Here is an 18,143-nt window from a genome sequence, read left to right on the forward strand (position 1 = left end):
ACTACCACCACCATATTTTACTGTTGGTATGATGTTCCTTTTCTGAAATGCTGTGTTACTTCTACGCCACATGTAATGGGACATACACCTTCCAAAAATTTCAACTTTTGTCTCATCAGTCCACAGAGTATTCTCCCAAAAGTCTTGGGGCTCATCAAGCTGTTTTGTGGCAAAACTGAGATGAGCCTTTATGTTCTTATTGCTCAGCAGTGGTTTTAGTCTTGGAACTCTGCCATCCAGGCCATTTTTACCCAGTCTTTTTCTCATGGTGGAGTCATGAACACTGACCTTAACTGAGGCAAGTGAGGCCTGCAGTTCTTTGTATGTTGTTGTAGGGTCTTATGTGACCTCTTAGCTGAGTCATTGCTGTGCTTGGGGTAATTTTGGTCAGCCGGCCACTCCTGGGAAGGTTGAGAACAGGTGTGGCAGTAATCAGGCCTTTGTGTGGCTAGGGAATTTGAACTCAGCTTCTCAAAGATGTGATAAATCACAGTGAATATATATATTTTTTTTTTTTGGGGGGGGGGCAATCACTTTTTCACACAGGGCCATGTAGATTTAGATTTATTTTTCCCTTAATAATAAGGGTTTATGTGTTTACTTGTGTTATTGTTGCCTAATGTTTAAATTTGTTTGGTGATCTGAAACATTTAAGTGTGACAAACATACAAAAGATTAGGAAATCAGGAAGGGGAAAAAAAATTTTTTCACACCACTGTATGTCTCTTGTAACACAATATAAAATCTCAAATTGCAATTGTAAAATGAGGTAATTTTACATGAACACACTATGGCTGGTCCGAACAACGAAAGCAATTGTTACCATCCACCTTTCGTGTCACCCCTTTTGCCTCATAGATTGTAAGTTTGCGAGCAGGGCCCTCACTCCTCTTGGTATCTGTTTTGATCTATGTGTTTATTGTTATTCTGTAATGTCCTCTCTAAAATGAAAAGTGCTGCGTAATATGTTGGCGCTATAGAAATAAAATTATTATTATTTTATAGACCTTAATGTGACAGTAGAGCAAGACTTCCTAATGGATAGTCACCTTATTGGGCTGCCATGTGTTAATAAAATAAGACAAAATAAGCCATAAGTGTAATTAGTCTTGGAGCTGGGGCCTCATACATGACCATAAAGATACATTATCTTCCCATCTCATCAAAAAGAGCAATTTTTTTTTTTATTATTTTCATAAATTTATAAAATCCTCCCAGCTGTCCATGTGGCGTGACTCAGTCTGAGCCATTATAAATTGAAAGGAGTGCACAGTTAATGATTTTCTCAATGTTTCATTGTTACAAAGATACCCTGTTCAGAAGCTGTCTGGGCTCCATAGTTTACACACCCTGTCAAAAAATACTGATTCTAGAAAAATATTTTAAAGGTTATATATAATATAAAATCACAAAGCTTTTCATTTCCTAGCATCCTGTTGTTATCTTGGATACCAGATTGTTTATATTCCATTTTCACATATACGGTCATCTGAAATACTGTATGTAAGTCCCAGCACATGAATTCCTTCGTACCCACCAATTACCAGTTCAGCAGTCCCCTAATGTTACCCCATAGTCGTGTGACCCACAAGTCCGCCCCCAACCGACTCATGTACTGTATTTCAGGAGTCAGCATATTCCAACACAGCTGCTTGTGCTTGGGTGTAATGTTTTTTCTGAGATTATATCCTTGGATAGACGTTTGTCCTAAAGGTTGCCATGGCTGTAGCCCAGATTCTTTTATTTTGCTAGCATCTACTGGGCCACCTCCTGCTATACATTCTTGTTTAAGTTCTTCATTTCTGTGCCTTAATTCTAGGACATCCTTTTTCATCCTTTCCACTCCATACTTCTCAACCTTTCTCCAGAATGTTGCGTTGAAATGTTGGTAGATAAGTGTGTCTAGTGCATTCCATTCCTGGGCTAGTAGGTACATCTCTCGGCTCAGACGTGAACCACTAGTGTCTTTTCGGGCATTCAGTTTAAAGTAAAGTATGTCATCCATTTTCCAACACATTAAGTCACGCAATAGCAGCAAGGACTCATCAAAATACTCTAACAGCATGACCAAATGAAAGTGGCTATTAAGTTGATTTAGTAAGTCTGATATCCTGGTTTTCTCTATATCCATTTCATTGTCATAACCAAGATCAAATGTCATCAAGTTATGTAAGTAGTGAGCATTGAATCCGCCAGAGTCATAGTAGTTTCTTGGGCTCTGCAGAAAGGTGTCCATCTTCTGCTCACTTGAAGCACCTGGTAACTTCCAAGTTAAAGGTACAACATGTGAAAAGTAGTGAAATGAGGATTCAAAAAGCAGAGCTGGGTTTCTCAGCACCGTGACAAACACGGTGTCTGGGGATATCAGCAGGTTCACCTCTGAATGGCGGTATCGCATGTGGTTGCAAATTATATTATAGCATATGCCAGGATGGTATCCCTCAACCTGCCAACGCTGGAAATAGCTTGGGTAGTCAAAATCATTACGACCTCGTGGAAAGGCAAAGCGGAGCCTATGCTTCTCTCCATATCGGAACAGGATGTTAAGGATTGTGCTGCTACCTGTCTTATGAGTTTTAAGAAACATAAGATTATGGTGGGGGAGGCATCGTAGGTCAGATCTTGCAGTGGAATTGGATTTGGTTAACAGGGATTTAGGTAGCGCAGGTGGATGACACTGGAAAGATGTAGGGTCTCTGAGAAGAAAAAAAAGTTTTCAATTAAACAGATATTTTACACATTAAATAACTAGTCCAATTAACATAGTATAGAAAAAGCTTGAGGTACTGTAGGCGATTCCAGAGATATAATCTGTATTTTACTGTGATAACCGACAACACACTTGGCATAAACAACAGAACCAACGTTTCGACCGACATAGGCCTTGTTCGTGGTTATCAAAATAAAGTATAGAGATACCATATATAATGAGAAATTAACAGAAAAATAAGATATACAAAAATAATTGGAATTAAGGGGTAAACTTGTGAAGACATATAGCTGGAGATTACCAGCCTCCATACACATTAACCCAATTTGAGTTCATTTTAAATACCATATTTTACTAATTATAAGACGCACCCCAAATTTTGAGGAGAAAAATAGGAATTATTTTTTAATAAAATGGTGGTGCTTCTTATTGTCTTATTGCTTACTGGGGGTGGTGGTTGCGGTGAAGCGGGGTCCCAGGATCGATGCTGGAGGAGGCAGGAGTGGGGTCATGCTGCAGGCTGAAATTAGGGGGTGTTCCGATGTGCGGTGCGCCACTGCGGGTGTCCGGTGCTGCTGCGGGTGCTCAGCGGTGCTGCCGCGGGGGTGCCCAGTGCTGCGGGGGGGGGGGGGGGGGGTGCTGACAATTTGTGAAAGGCCAGAGCCCTCCGCAGTTCCATGGTTTCCTGTGCGGTGGACTCTGGGAAAATGGCCGCTGGGGAGCGGCACATGTGCAGATGGAGATCTCGGCACCAAGATCTCGGGAGATGAGATCTCAGCGCTGAGATCTCATCTCCCGAGATCTTGGTGCTGAGATCTCCATCTGCGCATGCGCCGCCCCCCCTGCAGCCATTTTCCCGGAGTCCACCGCACAGGAAACCATTGACCTGCGGGGGGGCCCTGACCTTTCACAAAATGTCGTCAGAGCCCCCCCGCAGCATCGGACAACCCCGCAGCAGCACCGCCGGGCACCCCCACAGCAGCAAAGTCATTTGTATTTAGCACTAATAATACACAAAGTTGATCTTTATGTAGCCAGTAGTGTTGAGCGATACCGTCCGATACTTGAAAGTATCGGTATCGGAAAGTATCGGCCGATACCGGCAAAGTATCGGATCCAATCCGATACCGATACCCGATACCAATACAAGTCAATGGGACTCAAGTATCGGACGGTATTCCTGATGGTTCCCAGGGTCTGAAGGAGAGGAAACTCTCCTTCAGACCCTGGGATCCATATAAATGTGTAAAATAAAGAATTAAAATAAAAAATATTGCTATACTCACCTCTCCGACGCAGCCTGGACCTCAGCGAGGGAACCGGCAGCGTTGTTTGTTTAAAATTCGCGCTTTTACTTGGTTACGTGAAGTCCCGGCTTGTGATTGGTCAGGGCGGCCATGTTGCCGGGACGCGGACCAATCACAGCAAGCCGTGACGAAATTACGTCACGGCTTGCTGTGATTGGTCCGCGTCCCGGCAACATGGCCGCCATTAACCAATCACAAGCCGTGACGTCACGGGAGGCTGGACACGCGCGCTTTTTAAAATACGCGCATGTCCAGCCTCCCGTGACGTCACGGCTTGTGATTGGTTAATGGCGGCCATGTTGCCGGGACGCGGACCAATCACAGCAAGCCGTGACGTAATTTCGTCACGGCTTGCTGTGATTGGTCCGCGTCCCGGCAACATGGCGCCGTGACCAATCATAAGCCGGGACGTCACTGGAGGCTGGACACGCGCGCTTTTTAAAATACGCGCATGTCCAGCCTCCCGTGACGTCACGGCTTGTGATTGGTTAATGGCGGCCATGTTGCCGGGACGCGGACCAATCACAGCAAGCCGTGACGTAATTTCGTCACGGCTTGCTGTGATTGGTCCGCGTCCCGGCAACATGGCGCCGTGACCAATCATAAGCCGGGACGTCACTGGAGGCTGGACACGCGCGCTTTTTAAAATACGCGCATGTCCAGCCTCCCGTGACGTCACGGCTTGTGATTGGTTAATGGCGGCCATGTTGCCGGGACGCGGACCAATCACAGCAAGCCGTGACGTAATTTCGTCACGGCTTGCTGTGATTGGTCCGCGTCCCGGCAACATGGCGCCGTGACCAATCATAAGCCGGGACGTCACTGGAGGCTGGACACGCGCGCTTTTTAAAATACGCGCATGTCCAGCCTCCCGTGACGTCACGGCTTGTGATTGGTTAATGGCGGCCATGTTGCCGGGACGCGGACCAATCACAGCAAGCCGTGACGTAATTTCGTCACGGCTTGCTGTGATTGGTCCGCGTCCCGGCAACATGGCGCCGTGACCAATCATAAGCCGGGACGTCACTGGAGGCTGGACACGCGCGCTTTTTAAAATACGCGCATGTCCAGCCTCCCGTGACGTCACGGCTTGTGATTGGTTAATGGCGGCCATGTTGCCGGGACGCGGACCAATCACAGCAAGCCGTGACGTAATTTCGTCACGGCTTGCTGTGATTGGTCCGCGTCCCGGCAACATGGCCGCCCTGACCAATCACAAGCCGGGACTTCACGTAACCAAGTAAAAGCGCGAAATTTAAACAAACAACGCTGCCGGTTCCCTCGCTGAGGTCCAGGCTGCGTCGGAGAGGTGAGTATAGCAATATTTTTTATTTTAATTCTCTCTTTTACACATTATTACATTAATGTTGTTGCGATACCCGATACCCGATACCACAAAAGTATCGGATCTCGGTATCGGAAATTCCGATACAGCAAATATCGGCCGATACCCGATACTTGCAGTATCGGAATGCTCAACACTAGTAGCCAGTACTATATGGCCTTTGTATAGGCATTATAACTGCACTCCTGATCTCTGCCCAGCTTCTGTTCAAGCAGATTTGTCACCGGATTTCACCATACAAATTCATACCTCCCAACTTTTGAAGATGGGAAAGAGGGACAAAGTTTGCAGCGCGCAAAGCGCGCCGCGGCAAATTTTAGGCCACGCCTCTGACCACACCCATTCATAATTAGTCACACCCATATCCACGTCCCAGCTTTTATTAAAAAAAAAAAACAGCAACAAACCTTGCGTAGTGCGGGACAACTAATGTCCCTCCCGGGATCGCGGGGCTGACTGTCAAAATCAGGACAGTCCCGCGGGATCCGGGACGGTTGGGAGGTATGCAAATTGCATACATTATGAAACAAATCTCTCACAGCTGGTGGGGCTATTGTACTTACTATAAAAGTAAATGTCATAATGTATAATCTTTTTTAAGGTTTAAACTCAATTCTGCCCACATAGTCGGATTGACATCTCCTCCATGTCCATCCACCTTGCAGCTGATGAACTTTCATACTGCTCAGCCTGGCTGGGTGGGTAGAGATTGAAAACAGGTTGACTAATAAGCTCTCTCTCTTTAGATGGACTAATAAAATGATCAGTATAATATCAGGATTATACAGCCATTCTGACGTAGAGTTTCAAAGTAAGCACACAAGCCACAATTGGTGTAAAAGAAATCTACTGAACAATGTATGCAATTCGCATTGTGAAATCTGGTGATAGATCTGCTTTCAGAATCACGGGTAATGGACAGCATACAAATGTAAACTTAGTCCACAGAATAAATAGTGAGCTGTCAAGTCAGACTAGATTTACACACATACAGAGCTCTCTGCTGAGCAATATGTTGCGTTTTTTGTCAGAATCCCTGAAAAAACAAACAGTATTCTGATGGAAACATATCCATAGTGACGCCGTCAGGTTCACTGAAGTGAATGATTCCGTAGAAATACTGATTTTCAGAGATTCTGACAAATCCTGATGTAGTGCACAGTGGAGAGCTTTGTACGTGTTTGAACACAGCCCAAGTTCTAATTATATAAACAATATATAAGATTAATAACATTTTACATGTTTAAACTGAAATCAGATTACTTACTCTGTGCTGCTGAAACTAAGGGGAGGAGCTGCATATGAATACAGCAAGATCAAAAAAGTGGTAAGAAGTGTTCCCAAGACTAATCCTTTCCATACTGATCGGCAGATCTTGCCCTGGGTCTGTATACACATCATCTGCAAAAGAAGACACAGATAACTGTTATGCTGGATATTGGATAACTATTATCTGGTTTATGTATTTACTGTATGAAGAATACATGCAGTAGAGAAATTGTAACCAATTAGTAACCTAATTCATTCATATTCGTCTGCTACCTGAAAGAAACTCATTGAAAAATCCACAATCATCAGCATTTAGGATATCAATGTAAGTATTTCATGTTCTTATGTCTAGATAGCTCTCCACAGTGCGGCAACTCCTTACATCTCCTCTCTCATTTCGGTCTATCGGCCTAACTGACCTCTGCGCTCTGCAAATGACTTTTGACTAACCTCTGCACTAATCCGTACCTCCCACTCCTGACTCTAAGACTTCTCCCGTGCTGCGCCAATCCTCTGGAATGCTCTAACCCAAGATATTAGTACCATCCACAATTTGCATAGTTTTAGGCGCTTCCTCAAAACACATTTTTTCAGAGCAGCCTACCACGTTCCCTAATCAGTCATTTTATGTTTGTGTGTGTGTAGTGCAGCGCCCCAGGGTCCTGGTCGTTGCAGTAATGTCGCTCTGCCGCTAAGGGGAGTGATGTTACGTCTGATTGCACTAAAGGAGTTCACCTGATCAGGTAACACTCACATTACACTTCACACTCCGGCCACCAGGAGGGGTGGTTCTATCTAGTAGGCCACTCCTCACACTCTGGTAAAACTGGGGGTTGGACAGGAAGACAGGAAAAAGTAACTGGGAAGAGCTAGTGAGAGGACCTGTCAGGGATGGGATCCTGGCAGACTCCTAAGAGCTGAACTAACCAGTGAACAACGGGAATACAGTAAAGAGGAATTAGGACCAGAAGGAGTCGTGCTGTTAGACCGAGGCAACATCCTTCTGAGGCGCAAACAGTTGGTGGCCGGAACGCCGAGCAAGTAAGAGACTCTAAGTACTACTGCAAACCACGGCCGGACAGCCAATTATAGGTTGGCTGTCTCACACAAATCACCTAAGCAGACAACGGAGGCAGCTGTGGGAGAGGGGCGACTCTAAGGTCCCGGAAGAACTGCAGGCCTACCCCGTCATACGGGTGCGTCCTACCATATCACCTGGGGGGACGGAGAGAACGAACATCAGAGACAGGCAGAATCAGTTGTGAGGACTATCCCGGGAGCTCAGCAGGGAAGAACTACAACACCCAGCGCTAGCAGGTAGACACTGATTCCCACCTGTAAAGGGAACTCCTGATGTGCCTTTGGACCGGCCGGTCTCTGACAGCCCTGTTGACAGCACTCTGGACTGAGGACTCTAAAACCTTCAGTAAAGAGGTAAAGAGACTGCAACCTGGTGTCCTCGTTATTTACTACGACCTACACTGCACCGCAACATCACCACCACCTTTCATTGGATGCCCCTCAGCAGGCTCACGGACCGGGTCTAGCCACCGTGACAACCCCAGAGCAGAGACTCAGAGGCCCGGTACCGGGTACCCCTCGGCCCTGCGGCAGTGGGGGCGCTCCATGTAGCCCATTCACTATTTCCATCTATCTCCCACCCCCTGAAGACGGCTGGACCATCATTGTAAATACATCATTGTAAATACACACCTGTACTTTGTATCTCCCCCACCTCATTGTAGATTGTAAGCTCTCACGAGCAGGGTCGTCTTATTTTGCTTTATTATTGTATTGTTAACGTTGTTACTTAGGACTGTTGTGTTTGAAACTGTTAAACTATAAAGTGCTGTGGAATATGTTGGGGCTATATAAATAAAGATTCTTATTATTACAATGAAATCAATAAAACCACATAATAATTGACCATGATAGTAGTCATTGAATAAAATTTGCCTAGTAAGATACTTCAGTGGAGATGGTGACCTCTTACGCACCTTGGTAACTGAAAAAAATCATTCCCAGGGACGGTCTGAGGTGTTAATGATTCATTAGTGTTTACCCTAACAATAACAATTCTACAGGTTCTGCCAATTGATTTAATGAATAGTTCAAATGCTTGTGCTCACTTTCATGTGTATACATGCCCAACTGCAAAATGCCTTCAGGAATGTTGAACTAGGTTACTTGTCACTTAGTTACTTTTTAGTTTTCCTAAGGTGTAAGTTGAGGTGGCTGGGTATTGTATAATTACTCTATGGTAATGAGGCCTTAGAGCAGTGGTCCTCAACCTTTCTGACCTTGACAGCCACATTCAGCTTTGAGAGAGTTGCAAGCCACATCCAGCGCCCGCCCCCTCACGGTAGCAACACAGAGCCGCCATTATTGGTAAAATGACAGCCAAAGCTTTTCCATAGAAATTACACAGTGGGACTATACCATGATCCAGAGCCTCCCACCATGCCTCCATTCAGTAACAAACAAATAAAGTTGCACTCCATAGTGCTAAAGTATGTAAATATGAAATATATGAAATATGAATAGCATTACTGCTCTAGACAATAAAAAAAATATGGAGATACTTAGCACATAATTTGGACAATTCATGCATGCCCAGCAGCCAATGACAAGGCAATCTCCGGTTTGCTGGAGTGCAGCTTTGTTTGTACATACAGATGGCTACTCATAGTTTGCACTGGTACACATCAGTTTTATGATTTGTAAGTGCCAGTCAGTTTTTTGTTATTTATACCTCCATTCAATATTATTGCATCAATCACTCCCACCACATACACAATACATGTTTCAATCAGTTTCAAGCACCTCCTCTGACAGCATCATCCGGTCTCCAGCTTTCCATGCTTAAATTATCTCCAAACTCCCAAGGCCACAATATACACATTCAGATCTGCACTTCTGTCATAGTGAATTTTGTGAGTAGCCCATTTGGAGACCTGCTCTTCATATTTGTTTGCTAAAACTGGTGCCAATGCACCAAGCTGGCAGGCAGCCATGAGCCACACATCATGAGCCACAGGTTGAGGTCCCCTGCCTTAGAGAGAAACAGGAAATATAGGGCTTGCAAGCACTGCCCTCTTTGCCTAGAAGAACAGTCAATGATGACAGACTGACGATGACCTAGACAGAGAGCAGTAAACTATATGTAATGTCTGTCAGAAGCCACAGACTAAAAATGGCTACTTCAGACACACTTGGCTGAGCCAGTCCATCTGGCAAATTCCAGAGGAACCCTGACCTTTACCCTATAAACCCTGTATAGGAATTCAGTCTTACAATGATGTCCACTTTCACTAAAGGGCTGCTGGCTGAAGAAGTGCATCAGAGGCAAGAGAATAATCCAGTAGCAGGGTCCGAAATAGGTGGTTGGTGCAGGAACAAAGTCAATAGGCAGGAAAGTTGTTAAAAAATGAGCTAAAGTTAAAATCAGGAATCCAAGCAAAATAACTAGAAGTTCACTGAATCTAGTCAAAATATAACTGGCATTGGACACAGTATTTCAAGAGCTTAACAAGCCTGCAGCTCAAGCATCCACATCCCACAGCAGGGAGCAAATACAGACATAAGTTAACTCTTAATCTCCCAACACATATGGATATACAAATCCCAGAGGACACAAAACTAAAGTTGTTGACCCGCGATGAGAGCGCAGTTCCGCCTGGAGACAGGAGCAGAGACAGGAAGGGCAGGCACAGTAAACCCCGCTATTATGAGGGGCCTCTGAACCCTTAGGGCCATTCTTATTTGGAAAGGATCTATGGAATCTGTTGAATAAGTTGTCACTTTGATGTTATTAGACGACAACCACGATTTTTCCTCTGGTCCATAATCCTTTCATTGAACGAGATATTGAAGAGAACCTCTCACAATCCGAGAGTTGAGGATTTCTTGTACCTGATATTCAAGACAGAACAGGAAAATAAGTTTTACCGACATGGTGATCAGGCAAATGGTATATCTTAAGCAGGGATTTATGGAATATGTTGGGTATAGGAAAGGGGAGTTTTAAACAGAATGCTACAGGTTTGATTATCTCAATGATTTCATGTGGACCAATGAAATTGGACCCTAATTTACCGAAGGGAACCTTAAGTTTAATAATTCTGGTGGATTAATACACTTCGTACCCAAATCCAAAGCAAGGTCCATCAGAGTGTCTTCTATTTGCTGAAAAGGCAGGTCTACCCTGTGCCCTCTGCAGGTTTCTCAGACTAGATTAGACTTAATTTGTCTATGGATGTTACAACTTCAGGGGTGGCCAATTCAAAAGTAGAAGTAGAATAGGAACCAAAGTGAAGGTGATATCCAAGACTGCAGATGAATGGGTTGTCTTAATAGATTTTATTATAAGCCACCTATCTATTACTAATCCTATAGTTACATGGTAAATAAAGACATGGCCAGAATAAAGTCTTTAATTAGAAATAATCACACAGACTCCTTTATTGAATCTTAATTTACCATATTTACTGAACGTCTAATCCCCTCGTCTCCTGCAACAAAAATAAAATAAAGAAACAACATATAATACTCCCTGTCTGCTGTAGTCAATTACCGAGTGTCCCATGACATGGGAGCAATTACATCCTGTTAGTGTATTTATCTACCGACGTGACTGTTCTACATGTGAGATCGTCGTGGGACACTCGTTATTAATTGGACTATGTCCAGTGTCAGACTGAAGAATATTGGGCCCACCAGAGGATTTGATTCTGAGGGCCCACCTTTCTTCCCCACTCAAGATCACCAATAGCAGCTGCAAAGTTTGCACTATGAACTCCCCTGAAGAAGAAGCCAGGGCCCACTGGGGGATTCTCCAGTTCTCTGGTGGACCAGTCCGACTCTGACTATGTCGGAAAGGTAAGTATATGTTGGTTTATTATTTTTGATTGCTTGCAGGAGGCGCAGGCTTGGGGATTAGGTGTTTGGTGAGTATGTATATTGTATGTAATTATGTAAATGTTTTTAATTTGTTTTACAACTGAACACAGACGCCGGATGATGGGAATACTCTTCCATCATTAGCTCATGCTGTCACTGTTATATGTGACAGCAGACATAGCCAGATGGGAGTAGTAGTACCATCAGACGAGGCATGGCTAAACACACACCCGCAGACAGACACCCACAGACAGACACCCGCACAGACAGACACGCTCTTATTCTCTGCTCATATTCTCCGCCCACACACATTCTCCACCCACACACACACACATATTCTCCGCCCACACACACTTCCTCCTTCTGACATAATTTCCTTTCTGCAGCGTTTTCTGCAGTTTGGCTGCGGATTTGACTGACCCAATGTAAGTCAATGGGTGCAGAAACGCTGCAGATCCACAAAAAGAATTGACATGCTGTGGAAAATAAAACTCTGTGAATCAAGACGGAATTTTCCACAGCATGTGCACAACAATTTTGGATTCCCATTGATTAACCTTGCTTGAGCAATCCTTTGTAAATATGGTGCAATTCTGCGCAGAATTGTTTATGAAATTTGTCCCTCATACCTTGAAATCGTCCCGGGGGCAGGTCTTTCCCCCCTAATACAGACGCACCACAGCCGTCACTCAGGGCCTCTGCACGCCGGGCGCCACCTCCTCTTTCTTCATTAGCGTCCCCGGCACCTGTGCTGTAAGTTTGAAGGGCAGCGCAACTGCACATGCCCGAAAAAAAACTTACAGCGCAGGCGCCAGGGGGCGCTAATGAAGGAAGAGGAGGCGGCATCCGGCGTGCAGAGGCCCTGAGTGACGGCTGTGGGGCGTCTGTATTAGGGGGGGAAAAAACTGCCCCAGGACGATTTCAAGGTATGAGGGACAAATTTCATAAACCATTATTGCAGCAGTGCCAGGAACAAGAACTAAAAGAGCCACCTTGTCAGAATGCAACATTAGTGCTGCACAAGGTGGCTCTTTTAGTTACAAACGCCTGACAGGTTCCATTTAAGTCTCCTCTCAGTCTTCTTTTTTGCAATGTCTTTTTTAAAATGTGGTGCCCAAAACTGGACACAGTATTCCAGATGTGGTCTGACCAAAGAGGAGTAGAGGGCAATAACGACTTTGCGTGATCTAGACTGTATGCTTCTGTTAATACATCCCAGAATTGCATTTGCCATTTTTGCTGCTGCATCACACTGTTGACTCATGTTCAGTCTATGATCTATTAGTATACCCAAGTCTTTTTCACATGTGCTGTTGCTTAGCTCTATTCCTCCCATTCTATGTATGTTTTTTTCATTTTTATTGCCCAGATGTAGCACTTTGCATTTTTCCCTGTTAAAAATCATTCTGTTAGTTGCTGCCCACTGCTCCAGTTTATATCTTTTTGAATCTTCTCTCTGTCTTCTCTAGTATTAGCTATCCCTCCTAGCTTTGTGTCATCAGCAAATTTAATCGGTTTACCCTTAATTCCTTCATCTAAATCATTGATAAAGATGTTGAACAATACAGGGCCCAGTGTATTCAGCACAATTTTGGAAACATGTGAGAGAAAATACCCCAAAATGACACCATTCTAAAAACTGCACCCCTCAAGGTACTCAAAACCACATTCAAGAAGTTTATTAACCCTTCAGGTACTTCACAGGAATTTTTGGAATGTGGAATAAAAATATAAACATTTACTTTTCTTTCATAAAAATTTTCCATTAGACCTAATTTTTTTTTACTTTCGCAAGGGTAACAGGAGAACATGGACCATACGTTTTGTTGGGCAGTTTCTCCTTAGCATGTCGATACCCCATATGTGGGGGACATATACTGTTTGGGCACACGGCAGGGCTCGGAAGGCAAGGAGGGCCATTTCACTTTTTGAATTAAAAATTTGCTGGAATAATTAGCGGTTGCCATGTCGAGTTTGGAGAGCCCCTGATGTGGCTAAAGAGGGGAAAGCCCCAACAAGTGAGACCATTTTGGAAACTAGACCCCTTAGGGAACTTATCTAGATGTGTATTGAGCACCTTGAACCCCCAGGTGCTTCACAGAAGTTTATAACGTTAAGCTGTGAAACAAAGAAAATAAAAAAATAAATAAAAATCACATTTCTCCCAGTTACATCTTTTTTAGCTCCAAATTTTGCATTTTCATAAGGGTAACAGGTGAAGTTGCTCTATACAATTTGTTGTGCAATTTCTCCTGAGTACACAGATACCCCATATGTGGGGAAATATTACTATTTGGGCACATGGCAGAGCTTGGAAGGGAAGGAGCACCATTTGACTTTTTGAATGTAAAATTTACTGCAATAATTAGCAGATGGCATGTTGCATTTGGAGAGCCTTGAATGTGCCTAAACAGTGGAACCCCCCCCTCAAGTGACCTCATTTTGGAAACTATAACCCTTTGGGAATTAATCTACAGATGTAGTGACGTTTTTAACTCCATGAGTGTTTTCCAGAAACAAGCAGCAGTAGATGTTGCTGACTGAAAATTGCAAACTGCCGTTGTAGTGACCAGTACATTATGCCCAACTCATGCTTCTGGAGACAGGCACCTGTAAATTAGGCGGGCTCTCATCACTAGAGAAATGCCAAACATGTGGGCGCTATATGTGGTTTAGACACACTGGGGCTCAGAAAGGAGGGGACATTTGGATTTGGGAGCACAGAATTTGCTGAATTTCTTTTTGGGAGCGTGAAGCCATTTAGCTTTTCCAGAGCCTGTGTTACCAGTAACAGATGACGGACCTGAGCGAGGGCTTGCTTTTTTTGTGGATTGAGTTGAAACTTTTATTGAGAACATTTTACATAACGTTTGGGATCACATTTATCTGGCGATCTATGCTGAGCACTTAATTTGGGGTTTCATCTAAATCTCTGAGTGACGTGATAGATGAAACCCCTGATGGATCCATTCACTATAATGAGGCAGATTTACTCTGGACTCCGTCTGGCATCTGTTCAGCGGTGTTCTTTTCAGAAGTGCACAAAACTGTGGCCAACGGCACTTTTATGCAATCCTAAAAAGATGGACACCACCGGATCACAGGTCAGACGGCATCCACAGTGCCTCCATCTGCCTCATTATAGGGAATCTTCAACTTGAGGTTCTGTCTGAGTCACGTATTTTAGAGATTTACACAGAAACCCCGATGTAAGTGCTCAGAGCAGAGGGCAGGATAAATGTGTGCCGAGGCTTACTGCAATCTTTGGGAGGCAGAATGGAAAAAATCAACAGCATTCTTCGGGTCGGTGCGATTACAGCGATACCAAATTTATATTGGGTTTTTATGTTTGACAGCTGTCACACACTAAAGTAAGCTTTTTACTGCGAAAACAAATTTTTGCATCACCATATTTTGAGAGCTATAATTTTTTCATATTTTGGCCAACAAAGTCAAGAGAGGCCGTACGGGGCCCCTGGCCCTAAGGGGAGGCCGACATGACTGGGTAACGTGGGAGTTAGGGAGGTTACAGAGGTTTTTGGGAGGGGCGGTGTGCTTGGGGTTAATACATGTGGGGAGGGGTAATGTTTAGCTTTGAAATCAAGAAGGAGGTGGGGTTAAGATTAAGGGGGAGGGGCAGTATAAGAGGGGACACCCATCTTGGGTGGGCAACCATTTTGAGTACCCACCTGAGGAATAAGGAAGCTGTGAGGTACTCTTGCGATGGAGATTGAGGCCTTGCTTCAACGCCTGACAGAGGAAGCAGGCTTCCAGGGGACAGAGTGGCTGCAGGCATCAGTTACCAGCCTGCACCAGGGGACAACGGATGGAGCTTCCCAGGCTCCTTCTGGTGGGTGCCGGCCACAGAGGTCCAGGCCTCCGGCGTGCTTGAGCCCCGACGTTACTCCCCGGGTCCGGCACCAAAATAGGAGCCCTTCCGGGGACCTTCCGGGAAGCAACATGGGCCTTGGGCCATCAGCCTCGAGTCGCAATGCCGAGAGGAATCCATCACAGCGGCAGGGCCTATAACAAGGGGTGGAGCCTACGACCAGGAGGACGCGGTGAGGGATGGCGGGAGCAGGAGCTGCGGGCACCAGCATGGCGGCTGGGCCTGCTCTTCATGGGACACCAAGGGAGTCTAGGAGGCGGGGGCCATATCCGGCGGCCCCTCAGCACCAGAAAGAATGCGGGTGCCAGCCGGCCGGCCCTGTTAACAGTGCACTGCTTGAGGTAGCACAAAGCATCACTGGCCAGAGCAGAGCACGACTGTTGCAGAGCACAGATACCATCAGGTACTCACAGGCGGCAGGCGGCTGCTTTGGCCTCCAGCCCTGGAGACATATCATTAGAAATGGGTCAAGACTCATCTTACGGGCAGCAGGTTGGTGGCCCCGCTCCTAATACACCATCCACATCAGCTCCGAGAGTCGCAGCACAGTTGGTCGCCTTGGCGCCTGACAGTGGCTGGCGGTCTGGGGAGCAAGATAACACAAGAGATTCAGATTCCTTGGTGGACCTGACCAGGATGGGATTAGGACAACTTCAACAGGATACCGGATCTTCGGCTGCTGGGTTCACAGCGACCAGGCAGCTAGGTGAGAGTAACTATCCTTTGCCTTTTAACCCTTGCTTAGCTTCCGCTGATATTAGGAATTTGGATGTTTTTTTTCCGGGGAAGTTGGTGAGGGTATGGGTTTGATTCTTAGGGGCCTGGGAGAATTAGTGGTGTTGTGGGGGTCCAGGCCACACAGAGGGGCATTACCGTCAGCGGCGTGGTTAGGGAATTCTGGGGCAATTTCAGGTTCTGGGGGCTCACCTGAAGTTTTTGGCGTGTGTGGTAACTCGGGATAGGAGTGAGCGCCGCAGCTTCTTCATTGGTCAGCGACAGGGCATCCAGAGCTGTAACACCAGCGGACGGATCAGGGATTGGGGAACCGGGGAAAAAGAAAAAGAGGACGCAATTCATTTGGATGACACGGCTAGAGGAGAGATGTATGTGTGTTTTGAGGATCCTTTGGGGGCTTATTTAAAACAAGACGTGAGGGAAAAAATATGGAAGGGAGATTATATAGAGATATTTTCGTTGTTGCCTCTTGAGTGTTTTAATTTAGATAGGGCTAGGAGAGATGATTCTAAAAAAGAGGACGAAGAGAAGAGGCGGTATCGGTTAATACAGAGAACCTTCGCAAATTGGTAGCAGGCTTTTGCTATTTTAGCCAGTGTCCTTGGGGAAAAGGCCCTTGAAAACTGCTCAGGCCTTTTCTGCTCTTTAGACGCAATAGGTGAGGCTTATAGGGTATACGGTGGACAGGGTTGGTTAAGATATGACGAACAGTTTCGTCAACAAAAAGCGATCCGGCCTCATATTTGCTGGGATCACAAAGATATTGCATTGTGGATGAGGGTCATGTGTTGTGAATTCCGCTCTTGGGCTCCCTCCGGTGGTTGTAAGTAGCACTTTTGTGAATTCTGCTCTTGGGCTCCCTCCTGTGGTTTTGAGTGGTATAGCTGCTTCTTGGATTTAGCATCAGCAGCTGCTCCCACTGATCGTCTTTCTGGCTTGGCTATTTTAGTCTGGCCTTATTCCTCAATCAATGCCAGTTGTCAATTGTTCCTGCTTGGAGCCACTGCTCTTTAGGATTTCTCTGACACTCTGTCCAGTTCAGCTAAGATAAGTCCTTTTGTCCTTTTGCAGTCCACTTGTTGTGGATTTATTGTTCAGCACATTCTATGTTTTGTTTATTTGTCCAGCTTATCAGTATGGATCTATTCAGCTAAGCTGGAAGCTCTGGGCTGCAGTTTTTGCCCTCCACACCTTTAGTCAGGTGTGGAGATTTTTTCATATCTCTGCGGTGGACTTTTTCTAGTTTTTATTACTGACCGCACAGTGTTTCTTTCCTTACTGTCTATCTAGCTAGAATTGGCCTCCTTTGCTAAATCTTGTTTCATACTACGTACTGTATGTCATTTCCTTCTCCTCTCACAGCCAATATTTGTGGGGGGCTGTCCTATCCTTTGGGTATTTTCTCTGAGGCAACATAGCTTTCCTGTTTCTACCTTTAGGGGTAGCTAGTTCTCCGGCTGTGACGAGATATCCAGGGAGTGACAGGAACATTCCACGGCTACTGTTAGTGTTGTGTTAAGATCAGGAACTGCGGTCTGTATAGTTACCACCTGCCCAGAGCTAGTCGCATGTCGCTCCTAAATTACCAGTCCATAACAGTCATGGTCCCGTCTAGGTTAAGTCAAAATGTTCAGCCTTTTCATGGGGGCATTGGGAGTTTGGGGCAGTCAGGACACTCGGTGGCAATGCAGAAAGGACTGTCTTTTTCCTTCAATGAAAGGACGTGCAAATTTGGAAACAAGGGCAAGTTTAAACATGAATGTTCAGCCTGTGGTTCACACACGGTGCAGCAAAATATTTGAATGGAAGACGACAAAAAGGAGTTGATTCAGCTGAAAAAAGGGGTGACTCCGGTGCGGTGAAACGCGATGGAGGGTTTTCTAAGTAGGCATCCTGATGCAGCGGCAGCGTTTTTGCTGAGTGACGGTTTTAAGGAAGATTTCAGAATCCCATTTGTTGAGCAAAAAGTTCGGTTATCTAAAAAGAATT

The 18,143-nt window shown here is 45.2% G+C and overlaps 1 protein-coding gene across 2 annotated transcripts in view; it reads right to left on the reverse strand.

Annotated features, from left to right (window-relative positions):
* Positions 1–1,194: 1,194 nt before the first annotated feature.
* Positions 1,195–18,143, reverse strand: part of GAL3ST1 (galactose-3-O-sulfotransferase 1) — a 139,137-nt gene continuing 122,188 nt past the window's right edge. For both annotated transcript variants that reach the window (XM_077297188.1, XM_077297198.1), the window contains 2 exons: positions 6,630–6,763; positions 1,195–2,696 (listed from right to left, as the gene is read on the reverse strand). In XM_077297188.1, coding sequence (XP_077153303.1) covers positions 1,541–2,696; positions 6,630–6,763 — 1,290 coding nt within the window. In that variant the 3' untranslated portion in view covers positions 1,195–1,540. The remainder of the gene's footprint in view (positions 2,697–6,629; positions 6,764–18,143) is intronic.

Source organism: Ranitomeya variabilis, chromosome 1 (assembly GCF_051348905.1).
Source record: "Ranitomeya variabilis isolate aRanVar5 chromosome 1, aRanVar5.hap1, whole genome shotgun sequence".
NCBI lineage: Eukaryota > Metazoa > Chordata > Amphibia > Anura > Dendrobatidae > Ranitomeya > Ranitomeya variabilis.